Source organism: Anser anser (assembly GCF_964211835.1).
Source record: "Anser anser genome assembly, chromosome: 1".
Lineage (NCBI taxonomy): Eukaryota > Metazoa > Chordata > Aves > Anseriformes > Anatidae > Anser > Anser anser.
In genome coordinates this window covers 200,229,920-200,250,860 of record NC_139720.1, presented here as the reverse complement: position 1 = coordinate 200,250,860, position 20,941 = coordinate 200,229,920, and the positions used below count along the sequence as shown (strand labels likewise).

The 20,941-nt window shown below is 50.1% G+C and overlaps 1 protein-coding gene across 1 annotated transcript in view; it reads right to left on the bottom strand.

Moving 5' to 3' along the window:
* Positions 1-15,831, bottom strand: part of MAML2 (mastermind like transcriptional coactivator 2) — a 213,572-nt gene extending 197,741 nt beyond the window's left edge. Inside the window, exon 1 of the mRNA XM_083821031.1 lies at positions 14,010-15,831. Within this exon, the coding sequence (XP_083677157.1) occupies positions 14,010-14,474 (465 nt within the window). The 5' untranslated portion in view covers positions 14,475-15,831. The remainder of the gene's footprint in view (positions 1-14,009) is intronic.
* Between the last annotated feature and the right edge of the window lie 5,110 nt (positions 15,832-20,941).

Genomic DNA, 20,941 nt, shown 5'->3' with positions numbered 1-20,941 from the left:
AGCCCGTTTCGGGAGCCCTGGCAGGCAGCTCCATGCCATGCAACAGCTCCGGCCTCCCCCCAAAGCTGGTTGGTGTCAACGGGAGCTCAAACTGAGAACACCGAGGGTTGGGAGGCAGGAAAAGGGGATGGGGAAAAAGAGATTAACAAGCCTGACCTGAGCAGATGAAGCGTCATAGGAGGAGGAAGGCCGCAACTTTTAGACACGTGAATGTTTTGTACTAGGGCTCACAAAACACGAGATCGGGCCACTCAGAGCTTGTTTCACTGCTGCTGTGGAGCGTGGACAAACTGGATCAGTGTCTTTTTTTTTTTTTTTGAAAAAGGAATCCTCCTTGAAAGGATCATTACCCTGCCCTGTACTGATTTGCTTTCCTAGTCCCAGAGTAATTTTGAAGCTTCCTTTGCTAACGCGTCATATTCTTGTACAGAGAAACATTCAGGCACCGACAGCAAAATTTCACTCTCTTCCCTTGCCCTTCAGCTCTGCTTCTGCCCTCGGCTCGTGGTGCTGGCCTCTGACACGAAGCTGAGACCGATGGTTACCACATGTGCCTGGAAGCCCAGGTGTCCCAGGACCCAGCAAGGACCAAGCATCGGTGAGAAACAGCCCGAGAGAATGAATTTGGGCATTAGCACTGGGTTTCCTGGCTGGGACCTGCCTGTGTGTGGTATGCCTAGAGTCCTGTGCAGGTAAATCCTTTTTAAATACATGATTGCCTTCATTTTTTTTAAATGTATGTTCAGCAAATAAGGAAAAAAAATTAGAGGAAAAGCAGAAACAGTGACAGATCAGAAGGCGGCAATGATAAAATAATGACCCAGCCTTCACTGAAGGAGCAGTACTTACATCATTGGCAAGAAAAGAGACTGGACTGTCTCTTACCAGCACAGCTTGGGATTTTTCCTAGACCACACACGCTAGCAAGGAGGGAAGCAGGCCTTTTACATTTGTTCCCTAGCATTTCTAACTTCTAAAGAAATGACAAGGCCTGTCTTTATACAAGGCATTTCAAAGTAGTGCCTTTGCTGTACGGCAGGCCAAAACGTCACGTTAGTACCACATTTCAGAAAGTAAATAGGTAACTACTTCTTAGGCAAATAGGAGGAATACTTTGACCTCTGGAACCGACTGGTGACTCACTGAGGTACTGATGTCACACGGTTGCTTTTGGTGAGAAATGGCTCCCGTCTGTGTTCTTGACTCAAGCAAAGTCTCCCAGGGATAAATTTTCCAAAGCACTCCAGAGATTTTAGGCTGCGATCCAAAAATCCAATTAGGTGCCCAGTTCCCACTGGTATCAGTTCAATACAGGAAAGATTAGATACCTAGATGCTATAAGCCAAAAAGATTTGGACTCCAAGCTGCTCCCAGACTGATCTAATGCTGGATGCAGGAGAGGAATCCAAGGGTACAACTCACCATCAAACACAAAGAAATAGTGTTAACTTTGCATGAATGTTTCCTGTCTAAGGTTTAATTGCTCTTCATTTAATTCTAATTTCCTTAAATAATCTTCACATAAGCATGCAACAGAATTATGTTACAAAACATCGCAGCGGCACGTAGGCATCATCACTACCAAAATGTATTTAGAGCTCAGAAACAGTCAGAGCATGAGTCAAAATGTAAGAGATGACCAGGAGAGCCTCCACTTTTCCTGCCTTGCCCACAACACCCTGTCCTGTTCATTATGATGCATTAAGAACACGAAGCAGCTCACATACCTCTGTTCTTAGAAGTTTGGTATACTCTTAGTTACTCGTTGAAGCAGGCCATTAAGGATGTGGGCCCAATATGGGGTGTGGACCCAATATGGGATGTGGACCCAATATGGGGTCCCAGTTCAGCAATCAGCACTCAAACTGAGAAGCATTTAAGCATATGTTTAAGCATCTTCTTCAAGTATTTTCCTGAACGAGAGCCTGAGCATTCACAACCGCACGCCCAGCGTACGAGCACCCGCTGCCTGCAGTGACCGGCCACAGAGCCCACTAACGTGCTGTCAGCTCACAGAAATTTTTGCTCTAAGACTCTTGTGACAACGATGCAGGAGCTTTGAGCTCATCCTTTAGAAACCTAAGGAGAGAGCAGACTCGTGGTCATTAGACCCCCAGCTGAAGCAAAGAGAGAGGCAGCTAGAGAGGCGGTGCGAGGGAAGACGAGGAGCACATGTGGAAGCCATGTGTTCAGCATCTCTCTCTTAGCCTGGCCCTCTGGCCCTTTCTTCCACGCTAGGAAAACAACATCACGAAGCAGAGTCAGGAGCATGAAAGGAGAGAAGGGAGGGGGATTAACCCAGGTGAGAGCGAGGCGGAATGGCTAATAGGGCTGGGGAGTGGAGGAGGGGGCGGCAGAGAAGGACTTTGCTAGGGAAAGGGGATGTGTGTGACTCCTGTGACCAAAGCAAGCGGCGTGAGGCCGTGCTGAAGAGTCCTCCTGACCCGTGCTGAAGAGGCTGTGCGTAGATGACAGGCTGGGAGGCCCGAGCACAGACAGTACGTCCTCAGAGGGCTCTGGGAACCACATAAAGGGCCGCTTCAGTAACACACCGGCCATCCAAACGCAATCGCCCTTCACGGGTTTGGCAGAACGCACACACATCCAAGGCAGCACTGAGGGGGTTATCGACCTCAGTAGCCATCCTGGCTCTGCCAGGGCCCCTCAGATGCATTGTGTACGGTACAGATGTATGTTAGAGGCCTTACACACGGCTGGTATATATAGAAACTTTTAGAAGTACCTACTGTTTACTCAACGGACCGGATTGACTTCTGCGGAGCTATTCTGGTCCACCTGTAAATACACGGACTGAAAGGCCTTATGAAAAGCAGTTACTGCGCGTTGGCAAGTGGCGCTTTTCAAAACCTGAATATCTCGGGTCATGAATGCTGGGGTTTTGTTTTGTTTTTTAAGTACCCGAAATGACAGGATCGTGTTATGCAACTGCTGGATGCCAATTTTTATTTTATTTTTTTCCAAAGCTGTTTCCCTCCCGCTCCCCCCAGCCCCCTGGGGCTAAATGAGCGTGTGCTAAACTTTTGGTACAAGCTGCTGCTGGGAAGCGCCCTGCTCCTGAGGCCTTTGCTCAGATGAAGAGCGAGGTCTGCGTGGCGAGCGGCCAAGGCCACGACCGAGGGGAGACTGCAGCGCTCCCAGCCCTGCTTACACGAGAGCCTCACAGATGTCAGCCCAGGTGTGCCTACCGGATTTTTTTTGGCTGCCGAGTGTGACACTAACAGCATCCGAAGGGCTCCGAGAGCCAGGGCTGAGCATGGGCTGGGGACGGCACTCGCGGTGTGCTCTCAGGTTCGGCACGGGCACCGACAGCAGACTGTGCCTTCAGGTTGCCCCAGGCAGGGCACGACTCGCAGGATGGTCTAGACGGCCCCAGAGGGGTGGCTCCGAATAACTTCGCCTGGAATCAGTCATTATCTCGGGTCTGTAAACTCACGGCTTTGACGGAAAGCAAGAGGAGTTTGTGGTAAAAGGATAAAAAAAGCAGGGGAGGCAGGGGGATGGGGACAGAGCGTGTTTGCAGCTGCCAGCCATCAGATTTCAACTCAATCAACAAGACTGAGTTCCAGCTCCCGAGAAAGAGAGCTTTTGATGACATATTGACACAGCCTGAACTACAGTGGTCCAAGCGGCAGCGCTGTAATTATAAGGATTATATTTAATACTGCACTTGGAAATGAAGGTCTGAAACACCGTGACGCTCTCTCTCCCGAAAAGCTGGCCAAAATCTGTCCTAGGAGCCATTATGGTAATGCACAAAGTTGGTAGGAAAAAAAGAAATATAGGAACTCGAATCATTACGGAAGCGGATCATGTGGCCAGCAGCTCAGGTCTGCTGGGAGCCGTGCAGTGAGGAGGAAAAATGAACGTGAAAGGAAAGGCAACTGGATTTGTAGGAAAAATGGAAAATAGTTTTTAAAAGTATAAAATTAACTGTGTTGAGGAAATAAGTCAACTGATAATTAATATGCTACTTACTCTTGAATTCAGCTTTATTTTGGTAGCACACAGTGGGCTTCAGTCAGGCTGAGGCCTGTTTGTTGAACAAAGACCAAACCCTGGAAATACTTCGAGACTTGCTTAATTCTACACATCTTGATTTCAGCATGATTACCCATGTGTGCACAATTAGGCACATGCATAACTATTTCCGGGAACCGGGCCACAGAGGTAAGCAGCCCAATGCTGAGGACCAAGAGTATCTAGCTTAGAAGGACACGGAATCAAAAGCTATTGGAGAAGCAGAGTGAATGCACTTCTTTGGAAAACAGAATAACTGACTACAAACTGGCATAATCTACAGAAATAAAGAGCATAATCCTGCATTAGGCTGATGTTCCACAGTGCCACATCCATACTATTTCTCACAAACTGTTTCAGGAGAGGCCAATCAGATCAGAATTAATATTGGAAAGCTCAGATGTTGAGATACTATAGCAGTGAGGGAAAGGGAACAGGAAGAAAGGGGAGAGAAGGAAAGGAAAGGAAAGGAAAGGAAAGGAAAGGAAAGGAAAGGAAAGGAAAGGAAAGGAAAGGAAAGGAAAGGAAAGGAAAGGAAAGGAAAGGAAAGGAAAGGAAAGGAAAGGAAAGGAAAGGAAAGGAAAGGAAAGGAAAGGAAAGGAAAGGAAAGGAAAGGAAAGGAAAGGAAAGGAAAGGAAAGGAAAGGAAAGGAAAGGAAAGGAAAGGAAATTGGGAGTGTCTGGAGATGGTTTCTAAAGCAACAGAACCCTAAATAAATGGTCTGATTTTCCAAAGTGAAAAACATAAACTGAACAGCCCATGCAGCATTTTCGCCAACTGTCACTGGGGTGGCATTTCTGAAATCTGGTGGAATGACTCATCTCAAAACAACAACTGTTGCCAACAAGGTCTTTCCTCCAGGTCTAGCTATTTGAATGAGAGAGCTGTAAAGAACAAAATAAACAGAAAAGTCAGAGGCAAATCCTTGTCTTGGGGTTCAGCTCTGAAGCTTCCTCTGAAGCCATCCACTCTCCAGGGAGCCTCCCCAGCCCGCTGAGCAGGAACGCAGGTGACCCTCTGGGTCACGGAAGGCATTGGCCCTGTTGTAACGAACCCCTTGCCAATTAAAAGAAATTCATCATACTGCACCTAGCAACCTCATCTCACACCACACATACGTACAGCACGCATCCTCCTGAGCCCTTCTGCCCTCCCCGTTAGAGATTTCTCAGGATGGCAAACACTACGGCCAACAGGTAGCACGGTGCTGGAAGGGGTTGAGACAGACACCCCTGAATTCAGCGGGAGCAGAATTAAACACAGCCCCATCCGCACAGATAAGCACCCGTCTTTGGCTAGTACAAAACACAACAAATTCAAAGACGCCTGCTGAAGCAGCGTTGTTTTGCTGAATAATTTATATCCCTGAGACCTCTGAAAATGAGCAGCATACACTTCAGCGCTGCAATAGCTATTCAGTGGAGACAGTGCACATTGTGTTCGGGAAGCTCATTGCTTAAACACTGTTGCCATGACTATAAGAAAGTGATTATACTATTGTTTACAAGAGACTCTCGATAACTCATTACCACCCTAGCCAGAGTTTTGCCTCCAGTCAAAAATTTGGGGAGGAAAAAAAAATAAAAATCTCATGGGTACAATTAACTTTGTGATCAAGATAACTCCATTAAAAGACTTTGAAAATTGAACACATCGTATAGTGAGGAATGAAAATAAGCAAGAATTGCAAGTGACTCTGCACTGTTGACTCTCTGCTTTCCTCACTATTTCGTTAGTTCATTGGTAAATTCCACAGAGGAGAAAAGTCCTGCTAACTAAATAACTGTTGTAACTCGTTTTCAAGGAAGAAATGATTTATAGGGTAAGCGCCAATGTAGGAGTTAACTGTGATGAGTAAGTCTGTAAAACAGACCACTTGGTACACAACGTAAGGAGAAAAAGACTTTAAAAATCTGAGTAAATGTTTGGGATTATGAAATTATGGCTTTCCAGCGTCCTGGAATGAAATCAATACCTACAGCACTCAGTTCTGAATCCCCTAGTGCCCATGTCCCGTACACGACCTCTTTATCTCAATAGTGTGTTGATGATCAATAGTTTCCAAAACTGAGAAGTTACTCTGAAGCTGTCGGAAAGTCTTCCTCACATTTCCTATGGACAGTAACAGGCCGCAGAACACAAAGCGAGGGGATGATTAATAGAGCGCTGGACTAGGAGTCAGGAAATCTGGGCTCTGTTCCCAGCTCTGCCACTGACCTGCTGTTTGACCTTGGGCAAGACACTTGACCTTTCTGTGCTTCTGTTCCTCTTTCCATTCTTTGTCTATCTTGTCTCCCGAGGCCCTAAGGTATGCAGGGAAGGGCACGGTTCTCACTGGGTGTTTGTGTAACACCTACTGTGGGGAGGTGCCTGAAGAGCTCTGTAAGAAAGCCAGGGTACCACAGCGACGGCTGTTGCACAACGGCGTGTTTTGTTTCAAAGCTGAGTAGCCAAGATGAAACTTCTTGGGGTTTCATCTGCACGTCCAAGACCTTACCGTCTCTTTCAGTCCGCTTCAGGCTCAGGCAGCAGGTACACGGCTTTGCAAGAGCTGCTTCCTTGCTGTGCCTTCATGCCGATTTCTAATAGGTTCTAATTTCTCTGCACCTTGATTCAGCTGGACTTAAAAGCACATCACAACAAATGAGTGGCACAGATGAAAATAGCTACAGGAGCCATTTCTGAACTAAAGGGATTTTGTCAGGTAAATGGCAACACCTGTGTGTGAAGCCACGGGCATGATGTATTTACGAATTAAATTGATTTATATATAATTCCTCACTAAGCGTGTTGGAATTTTGTGCTTGTTCACATTATTCGATTAAGAAATACTTCTGAGCCTTCCTCCCACCCTGAGCCATAGACATGAACCTTCCCCTGTTACTACAGGATTGTTCTCCTACCAAATGGCAGGCAACATGTGCAGGACAAAGCAGCTCCCACCTGCTACTTACTGCTGGGGTGCAGCTGCAGCCTCACCAGAAAGCAGATGACTTCGGTATACGCTCTCAGTTCCAGTCCCACTCTGCACCCGGCCTGCTGGAGCGTCAAATACACACCGCGCTTGGACGCAGCCGACTTAATTGGGAGACTAATTTGAGTACAAACTGATGCAGAATGCAGAGCAAGTGAAGCAAGAAAATACGAAGCATAAGAGGCACCGCCACATCTTGCACTTTCATTGTGAATCTTGGGCTACACGCTGCCTCAAATAAAAACCCAGCCGGGAGTCACATCATTATGTAAAAGACTCGTTTGAGTTTATGTTTCCAGTCCTCATACCTGTGGGACAAAGGCTGAAAAGGTGATTTGAGTGCACCTCAAAGGCTCAAAACACAAAAGTCAAATAAGAAGAATCCATCAACACATATACGTTGCCTGCAGCTTTGCCAAAGCAAACGTTCAGATATCCCGTCTCAGGCTCCATCAATAATGAATTTGGCTTCTAGGCCATAAAACTCACCATCAGATCTCAATGCGCTTTGCAAAGGTGATAAATAGTATTTTTCATAGAGGAAACTGAGATTTATGGAAGTGAAATACCAGGAGTAATCTGCTGAACAGATCCTAGAGTCAGAGTAGAAACACTGGGGTTTTAGTTTACAGTGCGCTCACCTAAGAACTTTTGCTTGAGAGTTGTATTTTGTGTTAGGTATTAGTGTTGGCACTTCAGTACAGTTATGGATAACTACCTGCATCTACGAATGCTTTGGAAGAACTTGACAAGGTATGACAAATTCACAGACTGGCTCGCAAGTGGCTATGGGAGGCTTTTCACGGGAAATCTGGGGTGTAAATAGTTTGTGCCTTCACGTAAAGAAAATAAAAAAAATAAAAAAAATTGTCTCTTAATACTGTTAAGTTGAAAAAGTGATCCAAATTTCAGTTGGCACCAACACCTTCTTTTCTGCAGCCAAGACCACTGCCTCTTTCACTGCTCAAAGCTGTTCCAAACCGTAGCAGCATGATATGGGTAAGATCCTTGCTGGGTTTACAGCCATGGACTCAGAGTTGTGGAAAACACCAACCTGCCACGAATCCCATCAGCTTCATCCTACTGCTGCTGGGAGTAGGTCACGCAGGGAGCTGCTGACATGCAGACACCAGAGGGGCCAAGGACCCAAGACCTTGTTCCTCTTCTTCTCTTTGGAGCAGCCAAAAGGCTAAAGCTCTTCCACGTACCTCGTAACTGACCGTGTGCCCCGTAATGTGCTGCACAGCGGTTTCTTTAATCACCTTCCAGCACCCCATAGGAGTGATGGTGTAAAGTCACTGTGGTGTAGAGTTGGGCCCCCAGCAGAGACCAGAGTCCCACGGGCTAGGCACTGACGTGGTGCTGCCTGAAGACCTCAATAAAGCATGGAAGGGAAATAGTGGCACCCGGGGAACACGTGCAAAGTCCCAGAGAAGCTTGGTGGCAGAGCTGCCACCTCTGTCCCAGTGCTCTGTCAGCTGGAGCAGGCTGCCAGCTTCCAGCAACTCCTACACCACATCTGAGGTGCAGCATACATGGGGCAATGGCGATATTACCCCTCCCAAAGGTGCCAAGGGGACCGTGGTGGAGCCATTCTGTTCAGCAATTAGACACGGGTGAAGTTTCAGTTTCATAAGCTCGCAGACTTGATAAGGAAGGCAGACTACAACTGGCCTCTGAAGATGGTATCTTGGTAGAAAGGACCGTTGCCAGCAGTTAAGAAGAGGAAGAGAAGCATGTTATGGTCTTTCTGAACCTGCTAACTGACTACCCTAGTTGTGGGGTGTTTTGGCCACTGCAAGCTAACCGAAGACCACATACACCTTCTGCAGGCAGCGTTCATTGCCAGGAGAGAAGAAATAAGAGTGAGATAAGTCAAAGTTTCAGCAAAGCAGCTTCTGGGTCTGACTCAGACATACCTTTCTAAGGTTCAGATTTTCCCACAGAGCGACTAACATTTTTGCCGGAGTCACATTTCTCAGCAGAGAAGAAACAGAAGCTGCTTCACCATCCTTCGTCATGGTGCTACACCCAGGGGACCCAATTTGAGCACTGCAGGGGATGCGAGAGCAGGCTCAGAGGACGAGCTGTACTAGTCGGGGAAGTTAAGGGGTTGGCCACGGGTTGGCCTTGGGGACCCACTGCTCACTGTCTACAGAAACTTCGGTGGCGGAAACAGTCTGTTACACAGTTTCAGAATGGCGGAGACTTTCATTAAATGCATTCGGAGGTTAAAAAGCTTCAAAGTAAGCGATTTGGCTGGAGAATTAGGGCTGAAAAGGCTCCTAAACTAGCAGACACTTAACACGTTCACTGGCTGAACTTTTCATTAAATGATAACCTTTACGCAGCCGCCAGGGAGTCTCCTTGATTTCGGTGCAGAGAACGCTCTCGGAGCCAAGGGGAACTGAGACGTTCAGTGGTGCCCAGGTCCGTCCTACCCAAACGGCTCCCGGCAGGCAGCAAGGCCCGCGACAGCAAATCAAAGTTTTCTACCCACAAAGGCAACGTGACTCATTTTGTCTGACTCGGCTACAGAAATTGTCTCTATCCAACCCAGCTTTGCTCCCACAGAAGCCCCAGGCAGCGGTCTGCCACCTCACAAACAGAACGTTTCGTCGCGTGGCACCAAACTTTGCTCATCCAAAGATGCCAGCCCACCTTCATGGAACGGTCCGTGCTGCAGTCCCCTCTTGTTCACCGCACCCTAACGCCACCTCACCTCGTAGCTGGTCGCCTTGTCCTGTTTGCTTTCAAAGAGCTTCCCAAAGCTACGTACATCCAGCACCAGAAAACACGACTACTTTGCAGGGTACCCTGGCAGGCCAGTAGCAAAGAAGGCAAAAAACCTGGGATATGGGGGAAGTATAAAATCAGCCCACAGATACCAGTGCACAACCCTTCCTCTTGAAATACGTGAAGATTTTTGATGCCAGCACAGGGCAGTCCAAACCTCAGCAAGTACAGCACAGATCATTAAAAAAGTTATTAGGAAACAATGCCAGGGTTTCTACGCTCATTTAAAGGATCTCCACATACACCAACCACCTAAATCAAAGTTTTACAAGCAAAACTTGGCTCTCGGCCCCACCCGGGCAACCCTGTCTCCCAGTGATGTCCTCAGGGGACTGAGACAAACCCATGCCTATTCCAGGTTTGGACTGCTGTCGATGAGAATTTAGGGGAGCAGGGGGAATTAGTCCTTTCTCTCTTCCTCGCCTACACCATCTTTGGGGGACTGTTTTCCCTTCTTTTTTTTTCACCTGCTTGCAGACTACATCTGGGGAGCAGGCCGCATTCGCAGTCATTCTTCTGAGCACAGAAAATAATAACAATCGTTATAACAATAAATTCAGCGCGACTTGGAGAGGGATAAAAGCAGAACGAGTCACCTGGGACTGGTGACAAACAGCACTTAACACACTCGGAGGAAGACATCGGCCACCAGGGTGGTGGCTGCAACGGAACAACCTGACCAGAATAACACAGCGATGCCTGTGAAAGCGAGCTCCTCGTTTGCACAGAGCGAAATGAACGTTGCTCAGCCTGTGGCAGAGGAACGAAGGGAAGGAAGGGCCGCGGGGGATTTGCAACTGCAGCGCAAGAACTTTGGTATCACCGGTTCAACGCTTAACCCGCTGAGGAATGCCCTCCAGAGCTGACTGTTTACATATAACACAAATAATATAAACAGCTAAGTGCTGGAGGGCACATATATACATGCAGATATATGTATAAAAGACAGAATATTTTCTGTTCCACTCTGCACCATGAAAAGTAACACCACCAGATAAATAAACACACGTCAGCTCATGGGAAATGCAGGGAGGCAGAAAGCACAAAAGCTTTCCTAGCTGTGTCCAGAAGAATAAATTTCTCTTTCACATGCACCCACACCCAGCAGTCCAGCTCAAAAATCTGGTCTCCACTCTCCAGTGAGAAAATGCTGCTGCCAAAGCTGCTTGCTCAAAAAATCAAAGTAACGCTGCCAAATTGAGCCCAAACCCAATCCCACTGAAAACTCTTTCTTCTGCCGGTTTTAAACTGCCCGCTGGGGACAGATAATTATCAAATAATAGTATCAACAGCATCAGATTATCACTTCAGGCCCTCTGATACGTTCAAGTGAACGCTGTTTCAAATGTTATCGAGTGTCAAATATTTACTCTGGAGTCCAACTGAGCAAACGACCCATCCAATGCCACTGAACATGGCAGGCGCGCTCCTAACAAGAGCAGTGGGATCTGCAGAGAGAAGGAAACGACCCAACTATTTTCAGCAGAGGAAGCGTGGGGACAATCTCGGATTTTGCAGAACAAAGAGCGCCCTGAGAGCCAGAACTCCCCGAAGAGAGCCAGGACTGCCTTCACGCTCGTCTGTGTGTGGAGCTCTTTTTAAACTGGTGGAGCTACAGCAAGGCAGGTGGAGCTTTACAGTCCCCCCGTGGAGTCAGAGATGTGTCAAATCTCACTTCCTCACTGTGAGACTCGCACAAACGCTCTCGTCTTGTGCCTCCTCGTGCCAGAGCTGTACCTCCCACGACCGATGCTCAGAACCGCTATGTTCCAGGACCCCACGCACCTCCGATCTGCCATCTGCTCCGAGCAAAAAGTCTGAAATTAGAGGAATAACCACCGGTGCAAGCAAGTCTTCCGCTGGATTTCCCCTTGGGAAACACCCCCAGAGGATGGATTCTGCTGCCTTAGACTCTTCCCTGTACATTTATAGTGCACAGGGCAACTGACTTACTCTGCCTCATCCTTCCACTTTCAAGTGCCCTTGGGATAACTGGCAGAGCAAATTCCTCCTCCGGCTACAGCCAGAACAAAGCAAGACCCCGTTATTATCCTGGCCCATCACCGCCCTCTGAATTTTCAAAAAGAGGAGCACAACGCTGGGCTACCTGCTGCCCGACCCTCAACCACTCGAATTCATCCCACTCAGACATGGCGTGGTTTCCTTTTCCTTTTCAGCACATGCAACAATGTTCTAAGGGGTGCTCGGCAAGGGGAACATGTGCCTCCATCACGCAGAGACGTGACTTTGAAGCGATGCCTTTCTCTGTTCCTTAATTAGGCAGCCCTACCGAAGCAGCAAATGAAGAATGTCTGTGCCGAGCACAGAGTGGGAGGATCAGCGATGTGCAGCGATACCATTACAACAGCGCTGCTTCATGAGCCAGCACTTCTTCAGTGTCAAAACACGGTCCGGGGCCCCAGACGTCATGTTCGGTGAAGTCACGTACCTTGTCAGCAGGACTGCCGAGCGCGAGCATGCAAAACCGAGGGGGACTTTGTCAGCTCGCTCCCTCGCCAAAGACACGCGCGTGCGGAGCTGTCGGGGAGGTGAGGCAATGTGCAAGGCGGAACAGGGGCAGTGTCCAGCAAAAGAGCAGGTTTAGGATCTCGAGCGAAACAAGGACAATCTCTCTGCACTGCAAAGACGAAAACCTTTTGGTATTTTCGTTGGAGTTGTTTCATTTAGCCGTTTCGAACAGCTGCCTCCAGCTATTTCATAATAATAGTAACAACTAGTAAAGAACCAAACCAACCCAAACCAAAAAAAGCACACAGGCCTGTTCCCTGACTTCAGATGTTCCCTGACTTCAGAAAGCAGAGTTTGCTGGGATGTACGTTATTATGCAAAATCTTTTTTCTTTTTTCCTTGAGACAAGCGCAAACTGTTTCATTAATACACACTGGAAAAATAAGATAATGGCTTTCTTGATTGCGATGAGAAACACGGGGAGATTTGCTCTGAGCACCGAGTCAGGCCGAAGCGCCCCGCTGTTATCGCGTTAGCCCCTCACATCGCCGCCCTCCCAAACGGTGCCGCAGCCCCCAGCGCCGGGAGGGCTGAGAGGGGAGAAAATAACCACCAGGGTCCCGTTTTAGAATACGCCAAGCACTGAGAGAGACAGGTTTATGTCGGGAAGGGAGGGAGCAGTCTATTTTGGGCCGTTCGAATAGCAGCCACGGGCCTGTCAGGGGGCAGTCGCTCCTCGTAATATTTCGCGTGTGTGCCGGGAACACATGTTGGTGGGACGCTGGAGGGAAAGGCAGAAAGCCTGGTACACGAATGGCTTGTCATAGAGTAACAGGAGGCAGGGCTCTGCCTCCCAGACACCTCCGGAGCAACTTCCAGTTGGAAAAGGTCAACGTGCCATCCGCAGGGTGCGGAAAACTCTTGTAACTTCTCCCTGGGAAACGCGCTGGGTGACAGTAATGAACCAGCCCTCGCCAGTGGGGCTCACGGGTGCGGGACGGAGCTTCAGGAGCTCTGCTTCTGCAAGCACTTGCCCACCTCGGGGATCATAAAGCTATGTATGCCAGGGGCACCAGCACGCGGTGCTCGCCGCTGCCTGCCCACCTGCAGCACAGGAGGCACAAAATGAGAGCGCAAAGCCTGAGGTGCGAAACCGTGGGCACGGCTCTGAGCATGGACTAGTTTAATGCCACCTTACACCGCTGCTCGGGGACGAGCCGAGGATGCTTGTGGCCCCCAGAGACCTTCCGGGCACGGGGGGTGTCACCGCCATGGTGGCATTTGTGGTGTCACCTCCTGGTGGGACGTCATGAGGGCATGTGAGGGGCTTTTCCAGGGGTGTCACCACCATGGTGGCACCTGGGGTGTCACCTCCTGGTGGGACATCACGAGGGCACTCGAGGGGCTTTTCCAGGGGTCTCACCAGCATGGTGGCAAGGGCACACGAGGATACTTTCAGGACCGCAACCCACACCCGAGGTGTCACCTCACGGCAGGACATCACGAGGACACTCGAGGGGCTTTCCTAGGGCTGCCACCACCCCAGCATCGAGTGCGCACGAAGGACACCAGCACCCACACCCCTCTCCCACCGGTCCCCCGCCAGCCCCGGCGCCCTCCCCTCAGCGCCCCGGCCCCGCCTTCTCGCCTCGCCTCAGGGCCGGGGGTGCCCCCGCGGGGCCCACGCGTGCCGCCCGCCCCCCGCCGCCCGTCAGGGGGCGCCGTGACTCACCGCCAGCAGGGCCGAGGCTCGCTGCTCCCCCGCCGCCTGCTCCCCGTTGGCGCCGCCGTTGCTGAGGAGGTGCTGGTGGTAGTCGGGGGGCGCGGCGGCGGCGGAGGACGGGGTGGCCGCTCCTCCTCCTCCTCCTCCTCCTCCTCCTCCTCCTCCACCTCCTCCTCCTCCTCCTCCTCCTCCTGCGGCCGCCTTGGGGTGCTTGGCGGCCTTGCGGGCCCCCTGCCCCTGCTGCACGAGGTGGAGGAGCTGCAAGGTGCTCTCCCGCTCGCGGTCGGAGCTCTCGGCGCGGCCCCGCTCGTAGCGCCCCTCGCAGCTGAGGTGGTGCTGGCGGCACACGGCGATGCGGGCCCGCAGCCGCTCCACGATGGCGCTGTGGACCCGGGGGGCCGCCGGGCCGCCCCCGCCGCCCCCCAGCAGCCCGGCCCCCAGCCCCGCGGCCTGGGGGGGAGCCGTGTCGCCCATCGCCGCCCCCCGCCGCTGGTGGCCGGCCGCCTCAGTGCCACATGGAGGGGAGAAGGCGGGGGGGGAGGCCCCGCGACCCCACACCGCCAACGGCACCGAGAACCCCCCCTCCCCGTCCCCCCCCCCCCCCCCGACCGGGGGTGTTTTGGGGGGGAAAAAAGAGGGGAACGGGGAAAAAACGGGGGTGGGGGGGGCTGCTAGGGACGGGCCACCATCGGCCGAGGGGGTCGGGGACGGGCTGAGCCCGCGAGGGGGGGGGGGGGGTGAAAGGGAAGGGATGGGGGTCTTGAGTGGGGGGGGGGGGTGGCACACGGGAGAGGGGGAAAAAAATTAAAAAATTAACCCGCTGCCTCCAAAAGGGATCCCCGGCCGAAAGGAGGTCCCCCTCGGGAAGGAGCGGGGCTTGGCAGGTTTATTGGTTTTATTTCATTTCGGGGGCTGGGGGGGGGGTCGTTCCTTCAGGGGGAAATTTAGGCAGGGAAAAAGGGGTCGCGGGGCTCAGCGGCACGGAGCCGACACCTCCCCCCCCCCCCCCCTTCCAAAATCTTCCAAGGGCTGGCGGAGCGGGTCGCTCGTTGGCTTGTTATTATTATTTTTATAAAGTCTTCAGTAGATGTGCAAATAGCCGGGGAAGGAGGAGGAGGCTCGGGTTAGTTTGGTCTTTGTGCGGTCTCCGTTTCTCCTGCTCGCTCCGCGCCGGCCGCTCTCGGGTTTTCGTGCAGGATCCAAGTGTCTGCAGCTGAAGGGGCAGCTCCTCCGGGAACGAGAGGGACGGATCCCCGCTCCGGAACAATGTCAGGCACTGGACTTCCAGAGCACGCTTCGCCTCCGCTTAATCCAGCCGCTGGATAAAATCCGTCTTGCTTTCAGCGCTTATTTCCCCCCTTAGCAATAAAGCAGCGAGCCGCCAACCCAAGGCAAAGAACTCCTTTCGCATACTTTCCCTTAGACTCCCGGCTACCGAATAGTTTCAAGTACAGTTTCAAGAAAAGCACGAAAAAAAAAAAAAAGAAAAGCACAGAAAAAAGAAAAAAAAAAACCACCAACCAACCCTTCAAACAGCGATCACGAACGGCGAGTTGCACTTACAAACTTCCAGCATTTTGCCCCCGGCACGCTCCGGCCACTTTTCCTTTGTGTTTTTTTTTGTATATTCCATCCCCGGCCCGGGGTGGTGGTGGTGGTGGTGGAGGGGGGGGCGGTGGGGGGGTTGCCGGTGGGTGCTGCCCCGCTTGCTGTCTCCTCCGCTCGCCTCCGGCTGCCGGAGCCGGCGCTGCCCGCGGCCCGCGGTGCGTGCGGGGCCGCGGTGCGGGGCGCTGCGGGGGCGGGGGGCGGGTGGCACCGAGCGGCCGGGGCCGAGCGCCGGAGCCTCCCAGCGGCCGCGCAGGGGAGGCGGGCGGGCGGGCGGGCGGCCGCCCCGCCGGGGAAGGAGAGGGAAATGTCGCCGTGCCGGCCTCAGCCCGCGGTGGGAAGGGGGGGTGGGGGGGGGGGGAGTCGTGCTGCCGGGTTGGGGCTCTGGGGGCTGGAAGAGGGTGGTTTGCTCCGGGAAGGTGGGTGGGGAGGGAAAGGGGGTTTTCTAGGGTGATTTCGTGCATGGGGGGGGGGGGGGGGGAGGGGGTGAGGGAAGGTTTGGGGAGGGGGAGGCTCTGGTGGGAGCTTCTTGGGTGTCTGGCACTTTGCTTCCTTCCCGGGAAAGTCACAGCCTTGGTGCTTCTCTTCGCTGTCTCCTCGGTTCATCAAGGTTGGAAAAGCCCTCCGAGATCATCTGGTCCAACCACCCCCCTACCACCATTGTCACCCACTAACCCACATCCCTAAGCACCACGTCCAACCTCTCCTTGAACAACCCCAGGGACAGTGACTCCACCACCTCCCTGGGCAGACCAATGCCTGACTGCTCTTTCTGTCTCCTCATTTCCAACCTGAACCTCCCCTGGCACAACTTGAGGCCATTCCCTCCAGTCCTATCACTAGTTACCTGTGAGAAGAGGCTGACCCCCAGCTGCCCACACCTTCCTTTCAGCTAATTGTAGAGAGCAATAAGGTCTCTCCTGAGCCTCCTCTTCTCCAGACTAAAATCAGGGTTGGCCAAATGCGAGACCTGGCCCCTGACACTGTCCAGGCTGCAACCAGCAGCCACCAGGCTCCCTGTTTTGCTGCAGGTGAGCCATGAAGGAGGATGCAGGAATAGCTGGGAGCTGGTCAGCTACATTAAAGCTACACACCACTGTGCTACCACGGGGACACCTCTTTGGGAATAAAAATGGCCCGAAGCATACGAAGATACAAGCCTGATGCAAAAGCGCCAACCTTTCAGTCCTAACACAAAACCTTTCAGGACCCCACAGCCCCTAACACAAGGACACATTGTCTCATTTGATGAGTCGGCCCATCAGAAAACAACACTAATTTCATTACACCATACTGAGAGCAGCAAGCTGAGGACGAGGAGGAACTAACGGTGACCCTTTCAGGTGTTTTTATCACCTTCTGAAGTCCCGCTCACAACCCCTTTGAATGCCATTGATGAAACGACACATTCCTTAAACTCGCCCCAAACACACAAACAACACACAGCGCTGGACGTATGGGAAACATTCGTGTGACCCCCATCTCCTCCAGGTTGCACCAAACACCCATGGGGGTTCCCAGGACCTGGCCGTTCGGGCCCACGTCTGTCCCAGCAAAGACTTTGCTTCCTAACTGCGGGCTGGTGTCCGCGGGCGCCAGGTTTGGGGATGTGCTGCGTTCAGAGGAAGGCATTATTGCTAACAGGAAAAAGGGATTTTTTTTGTTTAACCTTGAACAACTGAGGAAGAGTGGGTTATTATTTGATACGTAACGGTAGCTTGCATCTGTTGAGAACAATGGGCTGGCACGGGGGAAAAATGGACATTTTTCTGTTTGTAAAATAATAGACAATGTTACCTTTGCTTCAGGCCTCTCTGGGGCTTTTATTCGTTCGTTACAGCTCAGATGTCACCGCTGTGTTTAGGAGGGTCAGCCACGGACCGTACATGTCACACGAACACAAATCTCGTGGAAAATAAGCAAGGGCACTTCAAATGACATCTTGATGGGGGTTTCAAAGTTGCTGTGGGCACATGAAACCGATGGTGCTGCCCAGGGAGATACCCGGGTAGCTACAGGAATCCTCTCTCTTATGAGCTTCTGCAGAACTCAGAGAACGGTCTTTCAAAACAAAGATTTTTGAGCTGTAACTTTGGATGTCTAAGATTCACTTTTTGCAAAGCAGCATCTGATGTGTTTTGTGGTTTAATACAGACCGCTTCCAGGGCGAGAGAAGGTTTGGTTGCAGGGCTGCGAGTCCCCAGCCGCGCAATACACAGCAAAGACTGCCCCTGGTGTTTCTGAGAAGGAAATACCCTAAACCCATCCTTCAGCTTTACAACTTTTGTCCAGGAGACGCTGCTGAATGCTACCAGCTCCTGGAAACAGGTATCTTTTTGGGGTCGGCTACTTGTCAGTTTTCTTAAAAGCAGATGGTTCTGAACATCACCCTAACGTCACTTGCGATCGTGTCATATGCGTCCTCATAAAACCACACGTGATGAAACATTAACATAATGGGTCCTGAATAATTCATTACTTTTATCCCCTACGCCAACATCTGTGACCTCTTGAAATGATACTGTAGTCTCATGTGAGCTGTCATCCTTGAGTATTTTTCCGTGTGAATTTGCTCCTGCTGCTGCAGCTCTGAGTTTCCCAAGCCAGCAGCCCCTACCGGGTGAGCAAAGCCTTTCCTGGTGCTGGCTTCTCAGCCAGGAATTCTCACCGTGGAAGTCCCATTGTGCTGATAACTTTCCAAAAGTTGAACAAAATGACTATGCTGAACCTCCGTCACCTAAAAACGTGAGTCCGTGCCTAAATCTAGGCACATACCTCGTTCATCTCTGTTTAGAAATCATGTATCAAAGTCCTTCAAAGTTGTATTAACTCCACCAAAATGGCACGTGCTTAATAACAGTCCCGTGGAAGACTAACTAGGGCTATAAATTTTCAGCCATTCCCATTATTTGTTTTTCAGAGGGTTCTTAGACATTCTGAATGACTACTGTTATAAATAACGTGATAAATGTACTTCCAGCTAGGCGTGCTGTTAGGATGCACCGTGCAGCTCGCCTGCTCAATTGCTAAACTTTGGAGCAGAATCTGACTGCACCTGAGTCACTTTTCTTGTCCTTAAAGTTTGGGCACAGGCTCATGCAGTACTGCTCTGTGTAAACTGTAAGGTAAGTCATCTTGAACACACACACCTTTCTGAATTAAGAATACAATTTCCAGAAAAATCTAAAGAAACTGTCTACGTGTTATTTAACAAAGAAGAGGGAAAACAAACAAACAAAATAAAAACAACCCATACCATCCCTTATTACCTAGAAAAATACGCAAATTCACATAAACTATTCCGGGAAGTGTAGCCCACGAAGGGGGCATTATCATCAGGTTCTTGTAACACCACTTCACATTATTTCTCACATTATTCCTTGGCTGGTCAGTCATCTTTTCTGACATTCTTTTGTCTCACCTCTAAATTCAAATTAGAACTTGATATTTACTATTTCTCAAAGCAGAATCAGCAAGTCGACTTAATAAAATGTATTTCATGTGTGCTGGGTATTTCTCTTGGAGTGGTACTGTATGTACATGTGTTTATCTAACACACCCACTCTGTTTATCCAGGAAGACTTAAAGAAGGATAAAACTACAAGCCTTTATTTATCCAAATGAAAGTAAACTAGAGGAGTTAAGCATGGGAATTGCCTGTAATTGCCTGCTGAACTACTAGAAATAGCTGCTTTTGGAAAACAGAAGCTTTCACTGTCTAAAAAAAAAAAAAAAAAAAAAAAGAAAGAAAAAGGCAGTATCAGCTATCTGCTAATAGCGAAGTTTGCCATCCTACTTGATCCACAAATGATTCTCTTTCTGAAAACTGAGGGACAAGGGGAGGAAAACCACTTCTTTTCAAACTTCCTGCAAGAACTGGACACAGAATATAGACCATAAAGGGCCTCATTTCCCAAAAGTACACCACATTTGTACGGCTGATCCTATGCATAAGCATCGCGTGTGAATTTTATCATTATCATAGTCCCGGGCTACAGAACTTCAGCTAGATCAGATTATTCAAACACTACAGGAGCTAAAGTAATTTCCAAGTATGATCATTAATCACCGGCTCCAAGTCTAATCACATACTGATCTTTCTTCATTGTTCCATTAAGACAGGTGCTTTATCTTAATTAGAGCTACTACTTCAAAAACTCACACTGAAGACAATTAAAAATGCCCTCTCAGTACAAGCATTATATCCTCTCACCCTCTAAATCCACTCAAAATCTCTGGAGTACAACAGAAACTATGAAAGACTGGCTGGATTTCTGACTTCCCCCATCAGCTGACGTTTGCATTTCTCTATTACAAATATTCTTGCTGCAATTGGACCCGAAAACGTCGGGGGGGGGAACCCTCTTAGCACAACATGCTGTACAAGTGCTAGCATTTACATACAGCCTGTCCTGGATAATTTGACCTGAATTTTCACAGAAATGTCTCTTCTAAACAATTTTTTCATTTCCTGTGGTGAAGACGAATGTAAACACAATGTCATGATACTTCACGTTCTCTGCCTTGTAGAAACTCTTCAGGTAAAACAACAGCCACAAAAATATTATCACTTCCTCTAATCTCAGTGAGAGGAATAGTGAAGTCTGGTTATACACACACAAACATTTTGTCAGCCCCGTGCCAAGCCAGCTCAAGTTATCAGTTTCCTGCTGAAATAGAAATCAGTGATGTCAATTCGAGGCATTTTCTTAGTCTAACTAGCATTTTCTTAGTCCAACTAGTGATGTCACAGGCAAAATCGGTGAGCCTGCGGAGGCACTTTCTTCCAAGAACTTTTGCGTGACTGGAAAAAAAACAACTGCCTGCAGGAAAAAGAAAGAAGTAGCTCAGAGACTTTTTATGCAAATGAAGAGGAGGTGAGAAACATGATCTGGGACCACAGAATGGTTGAGCCTGTTTCTAGCGGGGAGCGCAGCTACCCTGTACCCCTGCCTGATGAACTGTAGGGTCTCTGTCGGGGAAGGTTGGGAGGGACGCACACAGAGCGGTGAGGGAGGAAGGGGACACCCCCCTAGCCTGCCACATCAGCTGAAGCAGCCCTGGTGATCAGTGAGGTGACAGACGGCACAGCCAGACCGCCCTCGCATCCAATAATATTCCACCCCCCGGTTTGTGCGCTGGGGAGGAAAAGAAGGGCTCGTCCGGGATTTGAACCCGGGACCTCTCGCACCCTAAGCGAGAATCATACCCCTAGACCAACGAGCCAATGATGCAGAAATCCCGGAATGTGCAAAATTCATCACTGGAATATGTTGACTATTTTCAATCTAAATGTAGGTGTTATTGAAATATTATAATTACTCAAAAAGACAAAA